The sequence below is a fragment of the Filicampus tigris genome, chromosome 17 (genome assembly GCF_054856515.1).
Source record: "Filicampus tigris isolate MCC_2025a chromosome 17, RoL_Ftig_1.0, whole genome shotgun sequence".
Lineage (NCBI taxonomy): Eukaryota > Metazoa > Chordata > Actinopteri > Syngnathiformes > Syngnathidae > Filicampus > Filicampus tigris.
The window spans coordinates 15,310,226-15,325,944 of NC_141233.1; the positions used below are offsets into that span (position 1 = coordinate 15,310,226).

At 41.9% G+C, this 15,719-nt stretch overlaps 2 protein-coding genes across 2 annotated transcripts; one reads left to right on the top strand and one right to left on the bottom strand.

Moving 5' to 3' along the window:
- Window positions 1-21: 21 nt before the first annotated feature.
- slc47a1 (solute carrier family 47 member 1) lies at window positions 22-9,198 on the bottom strand. The gene is made up of 17 exons (XM_086012466.1): window positions 9,032-9,198; window positions 8,272-8,373; window positions 7,439-7,507; window positions 7,231-7,379; window positions 6,149-6,191; window positions 5,293-5,337; window positions 3,824-3,921; window positions 3,645-3,742; window positions 3,444-3,557; window positions 3,219-3,286; window positions 3,036-3,144; window positions 2,020-2,095; window positions 1,876-1,945; window positions 1,271-1,403; window positions 1,087-1,181; window positions 566-646; window positions 22-494 (listed from the first exon to the last, which is right to left on the bottom strand). The coding sequence occupies exons 1-17, from the start codon at window positions 9,116-9,118 to the stop codon at window positions 228-230; spliced, it is 1,704 nt and encodes a 567-aa protein (XP_085868592.1). The 5' UTR covers window positions 9,119-9,198; the 3' UTR covers window positions 22-227.
- A 1,965-nt stretch (window positions 9,199-11,163) lies between these two features.
- Window positions 11,164-14,805, top strand: tmigd1 (transmembrane and immunoglobulin domain containing 1). Its single transcript, XM_086013186.1, has 5 exons — window positions 11,164-11,218; window positions 12,266-12,550; window positions 14,186-14,473; window positions 14,540-14,643; window positions 14,794-14,805. Exons 1-5 carry the CDS (start codon window positions 11,167-11,169, stop codon window positions 14,803-14,805), a joined length of 741 nt encoding a protein of 246 aa, XP_085869312.1. The 5' UTR covers window positions 11,164-11,166.
- Window positions 14,806-15,719: the final 914 nt, after the last annotated feature.

A 15,719-nucleotide genomic window follows, 5' to 3' on the forward strand; every position in this document is an offset into this window, starting at 1 on the left:
ATTGAATACAGAACAGTGATTTCGGAACAAAATGATTGCGTCTGGATGCACTTGTCATATGGCCTCTTGGGCATGAAGGATTGTGCCCCATAAAATCTGCATAGCAACAAGTGACCAAGCAAGGTAAATTCATATGGCTTATTAAAGTAAAAAAAAAAAATGATGGTAAAAGAGAGTACAGCAGTTTAGTCTGTAATGGTTAGTGGGCAACCATTTAAAAAGCGTATTCAGAGGTGCAAAGAGGTCTGTTCCATCCAAGCTGTGGGCGTGGCCATGGACACATTTGACCAGATTTCAGTAAAATTCGCACCGTTAGACGTCAGGATTTCCGGAATGGGAAAGGCGAGGTGGACAGCGACGCCCGCCGCTAGTGTAATGACCGCCGCCCAGAGGACAAAGCCCCTGCGCAAAATGAGCTGCGTGGTGGAGAGTTGCTTCACCGGTGTGTCCTTGGCCTCCCGATCCCAATTTCTGCAAGCTTTGTGGCTGTCAACCTGCAACACGCCAGACAATATTCGTCCCAGCTCTCGATCACTCCACAAACACCACGTAAGCGTCCACTCACCGAGTGGTCGCACTGCACCACTTCATTCCGCACGGCGTTCTCAGACGTCTCCAGAACTTTCTTCCCAGCTCGCTCTTCAGCCTGAAGGAAAGATCATCAAAATACATCAGGTAGCGGTTTACTTTTTTTTACTGTATTCATGTTAGCAGAAATGATTTTTGCCCCATGAAACCTGCCTAGCAAAAAGTAACCAATCAAATATGATTCCAGTACGTTGATATTTTATAATAATACAGAGTAGTCATTCAGTAGCAAAATGAGTGCGTGGATGTATTTTTCTCGTTTGGCCGGTGGGGCCTAGCAAAAAATGACCAAGCAATTGTGGCATGATCAAGGAATTATGTGTATATTTCATATACAGAGTAGTGATTCAATCACACGTTTAATTTGTGTGGAAAAATGTCTCGTTTAGTCCTGTGGGGCGCAAATGACAAGAAGTGACCAAGAAAATTTTCTTGATAAGTTATATTTTTACACTCTTTTTTTTTTTTAACAGTGCTCTGACGATCTTTTGGATTTACCTTCTTGGTGACTTGTTTCCAGTTGAGCTTGAAAATGAGAACGAGGAAGAAACACGCCTCAAGACATACACACGTCAGGAGACCTAGCCACAAGCCTGGTGATGAGACAAAGTACATCGAATCATGTTGTCAAAAATACTAAGAATTTTTTTGTTTTTTTTTTGTGAGATGATGAACATTGTACCGAAAATTCGGAAGCGGGTGGCAAACATGAGGGCAACACCAATCGGCAGGCCGATGCAGTAGTAGCTCACCAAGTTGGACACGGCGGCGATCTTCTGCATCCCGCATCCGACCAGAATGCCAGAGCACACGCACTAAACGACAGTAGAGCGGTGAGTTTTATTTAATACGGAAAAGTGAATCAATAACAGAATTTTTATGGGTGAGGAAACAGGTGGTCATATGGCCAATGGGGCACAAATGGCTGTGCCCCTTGAACTCTCCCTAGTAACAAGTGATGGCAACAATGAGTCGATGAGTGAATTCTGTTGGTATTTTATTTTCTGTTGTTATTTTATATTTAATACAGAGGAGTGACCTATGGGGCTCAAATAAATGTGCTTCCTGAATTCTGCCCGGCAACAAGTTACCAAGCAATCATGTGATGTGACCAGGGAACTCTGCTGCTATTTTGTATTTAAGTAGTGATTCGGTCGTGAAATTAATTGGCGTGAATTCATTTGCCTAGTTTGTCAGTGGCGAGTGGGGCAAGTTTGATTTTGCCCCATGAATTCTGCCTAGCAACAAGTAAGCAAAAGCGCAAAATGAAACTATTCCAAAACGTACCAGGAGTGAGTCAAAAAACTGGAGGAAGGTATAGATTGTGAGGTTCTCTGAGACCATGACAGCTATGTTTCTGAAAATAGTGAGAAGATGGTCTGTAACAAGATGCGGGAAATTGGATATTTGGGAATGATGTGGAAAACTCACTCGTCTGACGTGAAAACGTAGCCCAGGACGGATTTGAAGCTGACGATGACGGTGCCCTGCAGCACAGCCAGTAATCCTGTAGTGTTTTTCAAATGCACAATCTGAATCAGATCTGGCTTACAATTCTTAGGAAAATCATGCCTAACACATTCATGCACATATTCATGTAAATTCTACTCAGATTATATTCTTATCAATGACAAAAATAGTCATAAATTAAAAAAAAAAAAAACAGGATCAGATCCGAGTTCAACCTGGTTTGATGACAACTTCTAATGCTGCATATAAATAGTATTTTTTTTTTCTAATGGGATAGCACAAACCCTAAATGATGATGTAACTATTTTTCTCCTAAATATAACCATCCCAGAACAAAATAGATGATACCCAGATCAACCCAGATATGACACTGGTTTCTGACTTTGTATAGATTGCGTGAATTTTATGAAAACGTTATTATAATCGACGTCAAACGTTTTAAACGGGTTATTTTTCATGCACAGTGCCTCTCGTGAAAATCTGGATCAGATCTGGATTGAATCCGGTTTGATTACAGCTTCTGACCCTACATTTTAACCTATGTAAAAAATTAGGGTTAGGGTTTGTCACAGTTTTGGACCCTCCATACACATTCAATTGTATCGTTATCATATTTAAACCAATAACCAAATGTTGTAGTTTTTTTTTTTACGATCTGTGGTGAAATAATATTGAGCATAAAGCAACTGAATCAGATCTGGATCAAACCTGGTTTAATACACTCCATTTTATTCAATTTATTCCATTTATGGATTGGGGAATCACCAAGAGCGCTGATCTGGATCAGATCTAGATTAAGCCTGGTTTGACGCTAGATTTTCTGAGCCTCAGTAACCATAGTACAATTTCATTCAAACCATGTTATGATGTTGGACAAAATATTCATGCGCTTTTCAGTTCATTTTGAAACAATAAAAAATAAATAAATCTGGATTTGATCCGGACCGGTACAAAATGCTGATATATTGTGTGCACACCTGATAGAACCAGGGCCACTTTACATGAGAGTATGGCTCGGGTGGAGTCTCCTGCTCCCAGGGCGTTGCCCACGCGAACGCAGGCAGCCGTGTGGATGCCAAGCGGAAACTGCAAAGGACCCCAATGAGGTTTATTAGCATGAGCTGAGGCGGAGACATTGAGGAAGGAAGGGAGGAAGTTACCATGTACGTAATGGCTGATATTTCCACCATAATGTGTTGGGACGCAAGATCCACCTCGCCCAAAACGCCTGGCAACAGAAAGTTCACACTCAGACTGATTGATGACATCATGACTGAGGCGGGTCTCGGGCAGTCTCACAATCAAAAATTACATCTTGATCCGTATCTTGCCGGCTTTTTACATTATAGAAAGAAAAAAAAAAAGTTAAAAACGAGCAAACAGACCGGCGAGGAAGCCTCCGATCTCCCAGATCCACCACTCAAAGCACACCATGAAGGTGCTGGGCACAGCCAGCTTGACAAAGGAGCCCCAGTCCTGCAGACACTCGCTGGACCAGCCTGCCCGCAGTGAACACACTTAGCTTATTTTAGCTTAGCTTAGCTTAGCTTAGCGACACCCGCGCCGGGTCACGGCGAAGGCCTCACCTCCCCACGTGGGCACGTGGAGCTTCTTCCACCGGATGTAGGCGTAGAGCAGCAGGCAGGCGGCCACCTGAGCCAGGCTATTGGCCACCGCCGACCCGCTACACACAAACAATCAATCAGTAAAAGAAATGATCTAACAATCGATTCGTTTATCGTAAAAGTCCACAAAACGCACTCACACAACGCCCAGCTGGAGGCTGACGATCAAGATGTAGTTGGCCCCCAAATTGAAAATGTTGGCCAGCGCCGCCGTGTACATCTGAGGCAGGATGATGCCCTGGTACATGAAAAATATTTATTTTTTGTGTTTTTTGTTGTTGTTTTTTTTTAATGAGGACAAATAGCATTCTCTAATATCGGGCTTCATAAAAACATAGCGTAATAACACACTTAGAATGCAAAGTTAAACAGCTTGTGTGTCATGAATTAATGCTGCAATCCAATTCATTGTGCTGCTCCTTCTGGTGTGCCTGCCTGCCTTGGTCACCGGGAGGCAGTATAATGCAGTCATGCCACAAATAAAGAACAGGATTTCTTCTTCTGCTACTAGTCCAAGCAAAGTTAGTAAAGTTAATTAAAACGAATGAAATAATTAAAGTAAAATTGAAAAAAAAAAAAATCTTGTAAATGAAATGAAATAAAAACAAGTGTTTAAAAAAAAAAAAAAAAAAAAAAAAGATAACTAACTGAAAATACATTCTGTGTTCATAAAAGTAACTGAAATAAATGGCCTTCTTTTTTGTCTTTGTCAATTAATTTCACACGTGAACTTTGGGCATTGATTATCAACGGTTACATTTAAGTATGGACGTACAGAAGACGTAAGATCAAACAGTCGTTTAGAAATTGTAGTTTACTTTATTACATAATACTTATTGTGTATTTTTTTTAATCTCCCACTTGACAAGTACTCCTTATATAAAAATATAAAGCTAATACTAAAACTAATAACTAAAATTTTGTAGAGGATAAAGAATATATGCCAGTGAGTGTTGTTATATTAGCTGTTAAGTTAAAAAAAAAAAACATGACTGTCGATGCTAACCGTTGGCATGTCAATGGCGTTTTGTAGTATATGTTAGCATTAAGCTAGCTAGCGTACGGCAGCGTAATTTGGTTGTTTTGAATACACGACATGTAATTCACCTAGTTTTGTATTTAACCGACAAAGTGAGGCACAACATCAAATTAGGTCATGATGCAGAAACAGGCAAGTGCCAGGTGCCCGGTCAGGCGGACCTGATTGCGACTTTATCAAGCGCACGCGCGTAAGAACGTAAGTAAAACACAAGTTCCCACCCATGGAAAGCCAAGTAGCTACAATAGCGCGCGCGCTCGCAGCCCAAATGCAGGTGCAGGACCTCATTGAAATTGAATCAGCACAGGCAGGAGCAATGCCAGCGGACACAAGATCTCATTTAGCTCCATTAATTAGCACACGAGTAAACATCGTAGACAGGACATAACATCACCCCTTCAGGGACGGACTGACCAAGGGAAAAGCTCTTGCGCAAATTGACAGCATGCATCCATTCATTATCCGAGCCGCAATACAAATATATCTTTATTAACATTTCACACCTGGATTTATTTTATTTTTTTTACATGTTTCATTTTTGCTTTGATGGCAGGTACCAGGTGGACTTACCTGGTTTTGTAGGTAAGCCACTTGCAGCTGATGCATGAACATGGCCTGAGCGCACAAACAAAAGAAACACAAATCAAATCACAGAAATCAGAATTAAGACTAAAATCAAATAAAAAGTGCTCCCCCCCCTTCAAGACACATTATGAAGCGGGAGTACGACTGTCACCTGGTGGTGTTTTATGGATATTACATTAATTAATTTTTTTACTGTGGTGCCTTGTGCCCTGTGCCCAAACTCAAATCATTTCTATCTGAAATCGTCTTTTCCAATTAAAGTGAATGGAAATGCCATTAATCCATTCCAGTGCCCCCAAAAACAAACAAAAACAACAGTTTTTTTTAACGTGTTTTATAATAAGGAAGATTTACTTGTATTGAATAACATGCTAGCTAGTCCATGGCGTTTTGCATTGTTTGTTAGCGTTAAGCTAGCGGACTTTAGCATTAGCTTGGTAAAACCCAATTGTATGTGCCATGCCGTGCGGCATACGTTTCTTTCTTTTGCTAGTACACGTGATGGTTTAAATACTGAGTTTGCATTGACCTTTTTGGAGGCGCTTTCCCTCCAGGAAATCCACGTAAATCATAGGAACGGTTGCTCGGCTGTTTTCCGAGGAGCATATCAGACTTGGAAATACTCGTTAAAATTTGACTAGGGCAAACCACAGTGAGTGCAGGAACACGTAATTGTGTCCTTCCTTTCTGGGCATTTTCATGTTTCCGGGAAATGATCTGATTGGCTTCTTCCCTCTAACCTCCTGATGTTTTAATTCAATTGAGTTTTAGCACTGGATTGAAAAAAACACAAGCAATAAAAAGGATAGTGGGGAGAGGAAAAAAAAAACAAAAAACGTACTGGTACGGCCGGTAGGAAGGCCATCATGTAGAGCTGGGCGATCCTGGGAGCAAAAGAAGTTAATGGGATTTGGTTAATGGAGGCAAATAATGGTGCCCTGATAGCTCTTCTTTAAAAAAAAAAAAAACACACTTAAAACATTAAATGAGATTTTTGCAAATGTGGGCCACTTCTCAGGAAAAACATCATTCGCATCTTCGGATGCTCTCGCACGTTGAGAACAAATTTGGGCCGGGCGATTATGGGAAAAAAAATCACATTAGCGGCGTAGTTGAAGCATTGCTGTTTTGTTAGCGTCACGAACCGTCAGCATTAAAAAAAAAATGTTGAAACACTTCCAAAAACTGTTGCAATTTGCATGTCGGGAAACAGTTAACAATGTACAGTAAAGAAATACTACTCGCACACGCACCTGCTTGTCCACATCCACAGAACGGTTCAAATTAAACCAAAGTCATGTGACAACATTATAAAATAAACGATGCCATGGCCCCGCATTGTTCTTGCGGTACTCACACACACGTGTTGACATGGATGGCGACAATGAGTCGAAATGTTGAAATCGGACTTGTTTTTATACACTGGTATTTAGTTAAACTACTGTGTATTTTGGCCTTTTTTACTGCCGCTTCTCCTCTCTCCGCCCCCTCCTCTCCTGCTTGGATCGCAATGATCATGTTTGTTGAGAAGCTACTTCAGTAAAAAATGTTTTAATCCCATTTTATTTTTATGTCTGTTTTACTGCCTCTTCCCCCCTCCCCCACTTTTGCTTGGATGCTACAATGATCTGTTTCTCGAGATGGTAGATCGGTAGAAATGCCTAAATCCAGACTTAGGACTCATTTTTATACTCTGGCATTTACTTTGTAGTTAAACTATACGAAGGCCTGTTTTACTGCCGCTTCTCCTCTCTCTTGCCCCCTCCTCTCCTGCTTGGATGGTGCGAATTATAGATTTTTACAAGCACCGAGTAAAAACTGAAAAAAAAAAAAAAAAAATGAATGCATGAAAATGACTGAACAATCTTCAGGTTGCATGGCGGGCCATAGTCGGCCGATCAAATGCGTGAACGCGTTGGTCACCTGGCAACCTGGCGGTCCTGGTGCATGAGGAGCAGCAGGTGGTGAGCGTTGATGAGCACGGCCCAGCAGGGCAAGCAGAAGAGCAGCAGGATGAGCGAACTCCTCTGCAGGATGACGCCCACGCGTTTCAGGTTCTTGCCGCCATACGTCTGCGGGGAGCGGAGCGTTAACACGGTGGCGCGTCCGAAAACACAGGAAGTGGCCTCACCTGAGACATGAGCGTGTCACAAGCCATGGTGAGGCCCTGCACGATCACCATGGTGCTCACGTTGATGGTCTGGGGGAAGAAAGGGGGGGAAAAAAAAAAAAACAATGCGGAGAGTCAAGCATTCAAAAACATGTTTTGTCGAATCATGCATCTATACTTGCGATTTGTATTGTGTGAATGCCGAGACACGGGCGCTCACACCAATGCTCCTTGGCGGCAAAAATGTTGCCCTCTGGTCTGAATGCCGAGAGTCGAGCATTTGGACAAATATTGTCAAGCCCAAATAAATCTATGGTCACCGTGCTGAGAATCAAGCGTTCATACGAATACTGAAATGCTGAAGAAAATAATCATCATTAACACAAGTGCTTTTTTGTACCAAAATGGATCTTGTAAATGCTGAGAGACAAGCGTTCACACGAATGCTGTTGTATTCTAAAAAAAAAAAAAAAAAAAAAAGAATGCTGAGAGAAAAGCTTTCCCTGATGCTTCAGTATGATGAAAATAGAAAATGATGAGTGAGGGATTCACTCTAGAACTTGCGTCTGCTCGTAATAAGTGAATGCTGAGAGACGGGCATTGGCATTAGTTGTGTTTCTATTACATTAGCTTGCCTGACAGACATTCAGTCAGCTTGCCTCGTGACGGAAATTCTTGTTAGGAGGCTGTCACTCAGCAGCAACCGACGGCTTCTTCACAGTCGTCTCTAATTTGATTGGAGTAAATTGGACTAAGTTCCTGGTTTGAACCTCACCTCAACAACTGGACATGTGAATCATAATAATAATGCTGAATAATAATTATTATAATTATAATAATAATAATAAAACTACCGCTGATGCCAGCGCGTATCCGGCCAGCTCGGCGTTGCCGATGTGACCGCAGAAGATGGAGATGACGAGAGGCAGCAGGAAGTTCAGGATATGAAACAGCAACTAGAGAAAAACAAACATCCGGTCTTTAAGTTGGATCATTTTTCAAATGATACTTGTCTAGGTAGCTTCTTTTTTTTTTTTTTTTTTTTTTTTTTTTTTTTTATCATCCCTGGAAGAAATGTGGAAAATGTAACAGGCACGACTGATTCCATAGGAGAAGAAAAAAAAATAAGGCACAGGTCACAAATAGGTACATTGGATGACTATTAAAATTATATAGAAAAAAAATGAAATTACCGATGATAATACAATGAAAGAAGAAAAATGAAGGCACAGGTCAGGCTGGGTAACTATTTCATGACATTTGAAATCAATTGCATTTCATTCATTCAAGCCACAGGTATATAGCCTCATCAGCATATAATGGGATTGTTTTTTTATTATTCTTAAATCTCAAATATATATATTGTAATAAATAATAAATATCACTATACTACTATAGTTTTGTTTTTATTCATGTGACCTTACTCACATTACAGTATAGTTGCAATTGTGCTCATTCTTTTTAACATATTGACATTTACATTACACTTTAATTTCAAGTTTTTCATTTTTATGATCTGTTTTTCATTTCTATGATTAGCCAGAAAAATCCACAGTACATTACAGTTACTTATATTGAAAATAATAATAATAATAATGCCAGCATTTTACTCACCAGGGGTCCCGTGAGCCTCAGCACCTCAATGAGCTCCTCCCTGTAGACCAGAGGCAGCCAATGACACCCCAAAAGCTTGGCACCCATCCCCACCTGGGTGACCCCCCCGACTGTGCTCTGCAGGCCCACCTGGGGGCCCACCTGGGGGCTTCCGCCCTGGGGCTTGGGAGATGGTTTGTCCATGATAGTCACCAAAAGCACAAATGACGCCGGGGAGCGAAGCCACCAAATTGTAATTTATTGACTTAAGGACAGGAAGGGGGTGGGGGGGTGGGGGGCCCTCCCACGACCCCCCCCCCCCCCCCCCCTGGGGGAGGCATAACAAGAAATTGCTCATCGGGGCCAAAACTGGCCAAATGTGTTGTTAATACTAAGCCACTTTTTTTTTTTTTCCAGAAACCTTAATAATGTGTGCGTGCTAGTAAAGCTGACTGCTGATCGGATGAGGAATGCCCGAGCAAGCCCAAAACTCCCCCGCAGCTTTTCCATTGGTCACCCCGCCGAGTTGAGTTTTTAACGATATCAATGAGAACAACAAGATTAAGACGGTGAATTGGCAGTGTAGATCATTTGATAATGTCTGCACTCAGATTGCCCCCTGATGACCATCGGGGACCTCGTCCAAAAGACAAACTGGAGGCACACGCTGCCTGTGCAAAAACACAATTGATTTGTGTGTGTGTGTGTGTGCGTGTGTGCGCGTGTGTGTGTGGGTGGGTGTGTGTGTGTGTGTGTGTGTGTGTGTTGTTTGCATGGTCTAAATTGAAACCCTCAACTACCATAGCCTGTAAGGACCATAGCACATCCTGTAATATCAGGCGATTCTGGGTGACGTGTGTACAGGGGCGGAGCTGCAAGAAGCCCCCCCCCCAACGCCCCCCCCCTGCACCCTCCTCAGTCTGTGGCACCCCACTGTAACATTTCTGCCTACACTTCTTGCCTATGTATGTGTGTGAGTGTGCATTCAAATGCACGTGCTATTCTGAGTGTGTTGGGTTTTTAACATGGACCCGTGCATGTGTGTGTGCGTGCGTGTGCGTTAGCGCGTCTACGTAATTGCCTCTGACCTTTGCTCGGCTCCGGATCTTTTGAATGAGCAGCAGTGACGCAGGGAAGAAATGAATCAAATTATGCAAAGGACATGACAATGCTTATCTCGTCGCATACAGTCGCATTATGAATTTGACAAATTCCGCAAATGTCACACGCGCGTGCGCACACAGCGCGGATGCATTGTCACGGCGTTACGAGCTCCTGATTGCCAAGCTTTCGTGCTAATTTCCACGCGTGGAATTCACAAGGAGGCCAAAAGAGATTTTCGATTGATTGAATTGAATTTGTGCCATGGCCTCTAATCAGATTGCTCCAACGTTATCTCGCAACGCTGCTGACTATTCTTGCTGCAGTTCACATCCACCATAGCACAAAGCAAGAGCATTGTTGATTTTTAATCATATGACGGGGGGGGCAGGCGTTCACTTTAAAAAAAAAATAATAATAATTGCTGCTGACTATTCCTGCTGCTGTTCCCGGTCACTTCTGTATTGTTTTAAGTCATGTCTTTTTTTTTTTTTTTTTTTTTTTTTTTTTTAAGCCTCTGGCACTGCAATCCTTTTTATGTCCACACCCACAATTGCGCACCGGCTACTAATAAAAAAGGACACAACAATAAAAAGGAGGCCAGGAACTCACACATAGTTGATAACAGAACACTGGGAAGTCATAAAGCCAAACACCCATTCCAGCGTCTTTAATAGCGAGCTGACACATTGCCACAGATCTCGACGCGATCACACTCAGGTGAGCTCGAGCCGCGGGCTTTGTACAACGCTGCTGACTATCCTTGCTGCTCTCCACATTCACTGCGTGACAAAGCGTAGTTATCACTATCTTACTCGGTCACGCATGGGCGATATTTTTATTTTTTTATTTTTTATTGCTCGTATTTGTCGCGTACAACCCTGTTAACTATTCACATTGACTTATTATGTCGTATCTGTATGAGCTCAAAGCATGTGTTGTTATTTTTGCTGCGACACTTTTTGCATTTTTTTACATTGACAAAAGGGCACCATGAAGAGCGCATGATTCATCCTGAACTATTTTCTCTCGCTTTCTTACCAGGAAAGAACAAAATGGTATCCTACTGTTTCCTTGTGTTAGCGCTGTGTGCGGCACAGACGTTGTGTAAGTATTACACACACACGCACACGCACACCCACACACACACACACTCTGTTTGTGACTGCTGAGAAACCAGCAGTGTGCATCCCAGAGTTGCTCTTACTTCCGCTAAGTCAAATTGTACAAGGTTAAGCTTTTGAGCAGCATTTGTCACTTAGCGTCCGCGTTAGAATACTTTTGGATTTTTCATAAAAGTTACTTTTTATTTCATTTTGACTTTTGTTGTTTGATTCCGAGTAGTGCTAATGTTGTTTTTGAGCAGGTATCTTGTTTATTTTTAGTTATATATTTTTGATTAGTGTGTTATTTTTATTTTTTATTTTATTTTATTTTTTTTACGGATATGCTTCTTTTAGTTTAGTTTTGATTAGTTTTAATTTTAGTTATTTTTTAATATATGGAGTATTTGTCGAGTGCAAGAGAAAAAATTTAAAAAAGGAGGTCACGTATTGTATAATATTGTCAATTCTCAAACGACTATTTGACCTTCTATCTTCTGTACAAATGTACAGAATGCAGAATAAATACATTTCAAACTAACCCCAAAAGCTCATGTATGATATTACTTGACAAAGATGAAAAGGATATTTACACTATACTATACTGTAGGTTTTTTTTTCATAAATGTAAGATGTAGTTTCAGTTACTTTTCTTTTTTTTAATCAGTTTTTTTTTCAGCATTTTCATTTTTATTTTATTTCATCAACAAAAATGTTTTTTCAGTTTTAGTTATTGTTATTTCAGTTGTTTTCATTAATCGTGATCTTGGTTAAAGTCATATCAAAACGAGATAGATTCGTTTTGTACCAAAAAAAAAAAAGTGCAAAACACAGAGCAAAGTATTTCCAGTACTCGCCATCCAATGAGACCGCTCAAAAGTTATCTCTATGCTGCTCACCAACGCTATATCGATTTTTGGTTTCGATACTGCATTGTCGCCGTCCTAATAGACAGGCTAAGCTTAGCTCCTCCCCAAAATGTGGAGTCGAAACGCAATCTATACTACTGATGGAATTGGCATTTTTCTACTAATCTACTCTTCATCCCAAGGCATCACCATCGAGTCGGTGCCCGGCGTGGACGGCGAGGGAGTCATCCTGACCGAGCTGGAGAAAACCGTGTCACTGGTGTGTTCCAGCAACCGATCGGAGGACGACGGAGCAGAGCTGGTGTGGCTGAGGAACGGCGCCACGGTGGCTCTCCGCCAGGGAAACCGCAAGGGACAAAGCAGCGTGTGCATCATGCCAGTTATCCACCAGGACAACGGCGCCACCTTCACCTGCCGCCTGGGCAGCAACGTCAGCGTTGAGGCCTCTGTCACGCTCAACGTCACATGTAAGCGATAGCAGAAACTGTGGAGCGCAGACCTCCGCCAAGGCCAAACGAGCCTAAATGGGTCCTGAAAACTAATTAGAGAAAAAACATTAGTAGTGATATCACGCATGGTCCAGAAATATCGTCATGTATCGCGATTCTGTCGAAATTGCGATATTACTGGAACTGTTGCAAAAATATCGTGATCTCATCAGACATGAAATGTCCCTGCAATCACCAGCAACATATCGATATTGTCATATATTGTGTCGTTATTTATTACAACATGGTATCGATAAAGCGGCACCCAAGATGTTACTCACCAAAGTGTCTTGATATCACTTATAGCTGTATCGTGATAATGCTATTGTCATACTAGTGTTGGTATCCATCCTCCCAAAAATAACGATATTTCTATCATCATTTTAGGAGTTACTCTGCTGTCGACAAGATTCTGTATTGATAGCATCCGATATGGATATTGTCGCTGTACGATGTTGAATTTTCTTTCATGAGTTTGTATACTGTGGATACGCGAATATCTTCATGTATCGTAAAAGGGTTTGTTTTCGATATCTTGATTGACTTATATCACCGGAAGAATGTCACAATGTCATGGTTGCTGAAGTTACTCTGCAAATGCCAGCCCAAGCGCACACCAAATATCGATATTGTCATACAGTGTAATGTATTGTTACCTGTTGCCACGCGGTATCAAAAACACTGTGTCGGTTATCTTATTCCTTTGATCGAAAATTCTTGATCTTTCGCCATTACTCCGAAAATTGGTTGACTCCGCCAGTGCCGCCACGTCCAAATAACTAGATTGGGAATCTAATCCTGTTTCAAAAGGCCCCAGAACGACTTTGCCAATTTGCGTAAATCTACAATTCTCCTTCTGTCTTTCTCGTTGCTCTGAGTATTGCCCGACCTTATGAGCGCTGTCACATCCAAATTACTTGATGAGTTTAGACTCTTGCAACCAAAAGACTTTGAAAGATTGCATTTCTCATGCGCGCTTCCTCAAGAGACTCTCCCCGTTAGTCGGAGTATTCGTTGATTCTATTAAGTGCTGGCACATCCAAATAAGGATGATGTGTGGAATCTGCGCTGCTTTGAAATGGTTCCAAAACACTTTCCCCAACTTGTGAAAATCTACACTTCTCCTTCTACACGGAGTTACTCGATCTTTCGAGTATTGATTGATCCCATGAGTGTTGCCACGTCCAAATCACTCGATGATCTTGGAATTTGTTGTACTTCAGAATGGTCTCCAAAGACTTTCCTAAATTTAGCGTATCTGCGGCCCTCTTTCTTTCAGGCCTTAGATTTAATTGAAAACTCGAAATTGTCCGTAGGTGTGGCTGTGAGTGTAAATAGTTTTTTTTATTTTTTATTTTTTATCCAAACTTGTGTAAATCGACTTATTCTTCTTGGATCTTCAAATGACATTCACCATTACTTCAGGGAATTGGGCGATGGCATCAGTGCCGAGACGTCCAAATTACTTGATGGTCTTGCTATTTGCTGCAGTTTAAAAGTGGCTCCAACAGACTTGTGTGAATCTGAATCTCTCTTTCTGGTCTTTCCAATTGTTCTGATTATTCGCTCCCATGGGTGCTGTAAAACAAATCATCCGAGCGTTCCCCTCCTCAGATCCGCCCGTACTGTCGGGATCCGAGGGCATCTGGGTGGAGGAAGCCTCGCCGCTGGTCCTGAGCTGCGACACGTTCGCCAACCCGCCCGTCTCCTCGGTGCGGTGGACCCTCAACGGCAGCGCTATCGAAATCCTCGCGGGGGGCTTCACCTTGACCGACGACGGCTTCACTAGCCGGCTGTCTGCCAACAAGGCGGAGAGGAGTAAGCATGAGGGCCTCTACCGCTGCACGGTCGACTCGCCCGTTTATGGAATCAAGAGCAAGGACTTCCTGGTTACTGTCACAGGTGAGTCTTTGAGGTCCAGAACCCACCGTTGAGCCCCCATGTTGCTGACTTTGCTGTTGTCCGCAGAAAAGACCCTTAAATTTCCACTGATGCCCATCATCGCCGGCGTGGTTGTGGTGTGTCTTACGGCGCTCCTCGCCATTTTTTCACGCCGGAAGAGAATCATCAAGGTAACGTGGTGCTTACGCGACATGGGCAAAATTATTCAGACACAAGCCATACCTGCAGGTGTGCTTTGGTGTCCCAAGACTTTTGTCCATATCATATGAGTAATCGCGGCGCAACGCATCTCCTAACACTCAGCTTTTCTCTCCCAACAGTGCTGCAAGTGAACGATTGTCATCAACTTTACGTTCCTGTCTGCAGTCTGTCAGCTTAGCACTAAGGCTAAAAGAACCAGCTATTTAACTGACTCATGCTCGTCTTCATGACAGCACTGCAAGAAGACTTAGACCTTAGTTAGCGTTGCATAAAATTAAGGCTAAGCTTTAAAATGACAAATTAAATGACTCCTTATGTAGCCCTCCATGAGGACGCCTGTTCAGTATTGCAACTCAATGAGGCTGCCTGAAGATAGTGATCTTAGCAGGAAGCTAACTGGCTAATTAAAGAGACCTTTTGTAGCACTCCACGAGGACGCCTTTTTATTGTAAATTGCAACTCAACAAGACTGCCGTTTGCCAGTTGGCCTAACATAATGCTAACCCAGGACCATTGTACACGTTTCTTGTTATTGTGCCAATTAAACTGCTTACACTTTTATTTCTACCAAGACAGGTTTTAATGCCTGAACTTTAACTCCTGACTCGGTGAAACTGACTCGTTAAAATGGTGTTATACATTTACTTTTAATGAGACAAAAAGCTACACATCAATGTTCAAGGCCAAGTTCCTACTGTCACTTACCCATAAAATAAAATATGGTGGTGTACGTGTTCACATAAAAAAAAAAAAAACTTGTTGAGGAATAATCTAAATAGATAAAGAAAGGGTTTACCCATTTCTGTGTAATCTGTGGATTTGGACTAACCTAAAATCAATTAAAAGAAATAGACAATATGAAGTGGTAACGTGGCCTGGTTAATATCAATGGTTCTTGCATAACATACATAGAACTTAATACAATCTTGTACGTTGGCCGTCACTGCACGTTGATTAATTTAATCAGATTGTGATTCAACAGAAATTGTATTAAGGCTCATGAGACAGGCTATGAAGTTCAAATGTATCCTTTAACAACCTTTCC